This window comes from Limulus polyphemus, unplaced genomic scaffold (genome assembly GCF_000517525.1).
Source record: "Limulus polyphemus unplaced genomic scaffold, Limulus_polyphemus-2.1.2 Scaffold545, whole genome shotgun sequence".
In the NCBI taxonomy this organism is placed as follows: Eukaryota; Metazoa; Arthropoda; class Merostomata; order Xiphosura; family Limulidae; genus Limulus; species Limulus polyphemus.
Window position 1 is genome coordinate 159,799 of NW_013666155.1, and position 5,004 is coordinate 164,802.

At 29.7% G+C, this 5,004-nt stretch overlaps 1 protein-coding gene across 1 annotated transcript in view; it reads left to right on the forward strand.

Annotated features, from left to right (window-relative positions):
- Positions 1-5,004, forward strand: part of LOC106459003 (phosphatidylinositide phosphatase SAC2-like) — a 61,605-nt gene that overhangs the window by 16,258 nt on the left and 40,343 nt on the right. Inside the window, exons 4-5 of the mRNA XM_022385379.1 lie at positions 948-1,076; positions 2,469-2,513. Coding sequence (XP_022241087.1) covers positions 948-1,076; positions 2,469-2,513 — 174 coding nt within the window. The remainder of the gene's footprint in view (positions 1-947; positions 1,077-2,468; positions 2,514-5,004) is intronic.

Sequence of the window (5,004 nt, forward strand, 5' to 3'; positions counted from 1 at the left end):
ACCTGTACAAGATCTAGTTAAGTATATGTACAGTTTTGTAAACTAATAAAATTTGTTGTTTGTAAACGTAAATAGTTTTTTATCAATCTGTTTTATAATCCATGTACACCACAAGTGACTGGCTTCTCATATAAAACATAAGTTTCAAAACTAGGGATATAACAGAAATTTATTCTGCATGCTTGAAAGATTACTCTAGCTGTGTGACTTTGAACAATACTGGATGACATAAATATCAAAATGGTTTACAAATTATGTAAGTACACCTAGTAGGCTATACTTCATTAGTTCCAGGTTTACAGTTGTGATATCATGAGATGTTATATCGTGACTTTATTTTAGGCCTGTGTAAGGCGGTAATTAATTCTTTATGTTATTGTAATTAAGTGGGTAATGAATCACAAAACAAATAATCAAACCATTTCAGAGGTGGGGGTGCCAAAAGTGTTTTTGCCCCCAGCTGCTGAGAACCCTTGCTATGCCACTGCATCTTTCATTGTTGGAAAGAAAATTATCAATCAAAATACCTTCAAGAATACATGAGATTTGACCAACAATACTAATGTTCATAGACACACACATTAAAGGTGTGATCCAATCAAATAGTTTATTTTAACTTTTTTAATTTCTGAGAAATGTTGTAAACAATCATATTACATTTTTTAATAGGGTTTATGTCAACTGGACATCAGAATTCGTTGTTTTGCAAAAAAATCAAAAACGAACATGAATTAAGGCTCAAATTTCTCTTTATAAATCAGTATGTAAAACAGGATCTTATGTTTGGAAATGTTTCAGTAGTAAAGCAAAATATTATTTAATTGTTAATATTATATTACTGAATCAGATACCTAGCATAAATGTAATAATGTTAGTATTAAGGTATTAAGATTTCTTTCCTCTTTTTTTAATGTGAACATTTCTGTATCTGGAACTTTATGATAAAGATATGCAGAAAACATCATAAACATGTTAGAACTGAAGGTCAAATGGTCAGCCTAGATCCTCAACCACACAGGCTACAGAAAACTTGGAACACCATCAAGACTGCAACTACACAAGTTAAACCTAGAAAGGTACTATCGTAAGCTAAAATTTTCTGTATTAATTTAAATGGTTGCTAGAATGTGTATGACATTTGGATTTAGAAAATTTGTGAAGGATGAAAGTTGAGGAGCTTCATGACGTATGTAGAGACAAGAGTACTATATAAATACAAGTAATCAGTGATGAATAAGTATTCAGTAAGGGTTAAGTTAAGAAATGTTATTCAGTTTTAGCAATGAGAGTTATTGCATCTATTCTGCTATTCAATTACTTGGGTAATTATGTGTTTGTTTATTGATTGAAGCTAAGTAAGTTAGGTGCAAGCACCATTAATTTCGAAATTTCTGTTGAAATGTTGTATATGAAGCTAGTCCTACAAGTGAATGTGGCTGTAGCAAACATCATTGAAGAAATAAGTTAATTTGTTATCATTCAGTGGATTGAACTTTGTATTATTTTTAACAAGTAATCCAAAAGAACTGAGTCACTACATGTAACAGAACAGAACATGTTACAACAGTATGCACATTGATTCATTATGTTTATCACTTGGAATAGTATTGACAGCATTTAATTCTAAATCTAAGAATAATAGCAACCCCAGAAAGTGGTATAGGTAAACTACATGGCTCGTTAAACACAATGCAATTGTGTGCATACTCTGAATATTATATAGTTGGCACAAAAAAACAATGTTGGAGCAAATTGTGTTAATAAAAAAAATTGTTCAATCAGTGTAGTACATGCTGTATAATTATTATTAGGAATCTAGTAATCAGATTCAGAAGTTTCAGTAATTATATCAGGAGTATGTTTAAACTCCACTTTTATTCCACACTTGATACTTGAATCCGACTTTCATATATTTTAGGCTTTATTTTAAAACAGCATGTTATAATGAAAGCAAACTCTGCAGCACTTTTTTTATAGCAGTTTAATTTATATTCACTTTTCTTAACTGGGAATATTTTATATTGAAGTTCCTTAACAATGTAGGCATGATCAAAAATGTCATCACATTTAGATGTAGAATATGAAAGTATTTTAAATTTAGCATTTTAATGCCCTTAAAACTATAAACTATTGTGTGTAGTTATGTAGTAATGTTTTTTAACCAAGAATTATTTTAATTTTCTGTTGTGATATTAAATGAAATCCATACAGGTATTTATGTAAATGTAACATTCAGCTGGGTAAGAATCAAAAACTCATTCAAAACTGTGTTTCTGATTGGATAGATTATTTAAAAAATCAAGAATAAGTTCTATGAATGGTGCAACAGTAGTAGCTGTATGGAACTTTATGAACAATACACTTGTGATAGTTAGATATTTTTCTGTGTCTTTTACAAAATGATGTACTTTTTGTATTTGAAAAGATTCTTGAATATATGCTTTCTACTCCATATTGTTTTTTTTTAGAAAGAAATTAAAACCAGAGAGAAATTTGAACGAAGAATACTAGACGTAAGTTATAGAACTTCTTTTTTCTATCATTATATAAAATTTTCATTTCTAGGTTTTATAAAACCTTCTAGAAGGTTTACATACTACTTGAATACTTACTTTTGCATAGTATACTATTAATGATAGTGTCAATGTCTCTTTCCTTTTGTGCATCACATAGAAGTTTGATTATACTTTTGATTGTAAAATGGGAGGTAGACAAGGCTGTGAAGCAGTTGTCAAACTTGTTAACCAAAAAATGAAATAATTAATTTCATTGTTAATTGAACAAAGAACATGTACATATGATTGAAAAAGTATTAAGCTAATTATTTTAATTAGCTTATCTACACATTTGCATATACTAAGAATGTCATATAAGTATATGTTCATATAAGATAGGAATTCATATGCACACACAGAACATCTGAAATACAGAACAATAAAAAGATGATAGTAGTTCAGAAAATGGGATGCGGCAGAAAATGGTTAATACCCATGGAATTCCTTCTTGATAAATTTTGGCTGACAAGCAACTCCCAAAGTTTCCTTGGATTCCATGTATGAAAAGGCATTAAAATAGTATAATGATGATGTATGTCCTGATATTGGTGTTTAAGCTCAAGAAACACATTCATACAGTTTTCAAGTCATAAAAAAATGCACTTTTGCAACTGTAAGAAATATAGCAGAGATTTCACATACTGTAAAGAATAGCCACATTTATTATGATAGGTGTTTACAGCTCCCCCCCCCCAAAAAAACTATTTACTGCCATGTGTTCATCATTTAATATCTATTTATAAATAAATTTTGTTGTTGTTTAAGAATCATAACATAGGTAAATTAACATGTAGAATTATACATGGACTTTTCTCTACATCAAAATAGTTTTATTTGCAAGCTTTTGACCCTTTTACCTGAGCCTTACATTGTTGCCTGATGACAGTTACAGTAAGAGGGCCGAAAGCTTGCAAATAAAAGTATTTTAATCGAGAAAGAAGTCTGTGTATAATTCTGCATATTAAATTTTTGTCTAATGTTCTGAAGTTAGAAAAAGAATATACATTATGACCATGAAAACTGCTTATTGTACACAGTTTATATGTAGCTTAGGTCCAGGTATAGCCTAGTAATTAGCATGCCCAGATGGTGAATCAAAAAATTTGCTGCTAAAATGTTGTTTGCACTTTGAGGCCATGGGTATGCTACAAGATTCAGAGTCAAATCTCGCTGTTTGTTCAGACAAGAGTAAATGCTGTGGGTGCTGTTGATTAACTGCCTTCCCTCTGGACTATCAGTTAAAAATCAGTGACAGCTATAAACAGACAGCTCTTGTGCAACATTCTCAAACAGACAGACAAACAAATATGTAGATTATTTTAACTGTAAACATCAAATAAGCAATAACTCTAGAGGACTTTTAGAATAACATGCCTAATAATTTTCAGTTATTAAGTTTTTTTTTAGTTGCTCACTATGTTACAGCAAATTCTGAATTTACATAGTGTATTTTCGTGAAATATGATAAATTTTTAATAAACATTATAAGTACGTTGTACACAAAAAATCAGAATTTGTAATAGAGTGTTTCTACTAAAGATTTGTCTTTGAATTTACTTTAGTTAGTCTGATTCCAACTCTGACTAGTCTGAGTGGTAGGTATTTTCATGTCAAGACTAAAATGACTTTTTATAATATATTTTTCAGATTTCAGTTTCATAACCTGTACAACCTCCTAAATTAATATCAAGTTTTTTTAATAAAACTTTATATTTTAACTGATTTTTCTTCACCCTAACATTATACAGTCTTAGCCCACTTGGATGACTTTGTAATCACAAAAAAAGCAACCTAAAATCTAAATTAACCATTTTTTTTCTAGAATGACTACAGATCATAAAAAATGACAATTGTTCATTCTAAACAGCATTAGATTCATAGCATTTTACATCTATTTTCATTTAACTTTATTGTTTTAGCATTCTTGTAACTGTGTCTAGCTACTGCAAATAATAATAAATCACCCAGCAGGAGTGTGAAGAGTTTAGAGAAAAAATTTCAGGTTATATCATGCAAAGTCTAATTATATATATTCTTCATGTGTTACTTGAGAAAAAAATATTTTTCTTATTAAGTTTTTTATTCAACCTAATAAGTTTTCAATTTTTACATTTTATTTATTTTTGTTAAATATATATACACAGTGTGGTCACAAGTAAATAGACACCACCTTTTCAGAAAAAATGAAATTTTTCAGTCATATTCACATGAATTGATATATTTATAATTTAATTAATATCTAGTAGATCTTCCTTTCCCTTCGTGGAGTTAATTGATCCTTTCAGGCATCGTGAAAATCATCTTGTCAATTTTAGATTGTGGGATTTTCGCCCACTCTTGCTTCAAAACTTGGAGTAGATTGCTCTTCAAAGTTGGTTTTTTGGTTGTTTCTTGACTTGCCGGTCGAGTATGGCCCAAAGTTTTTCGATGGGGTTCATGTAAGGAGATT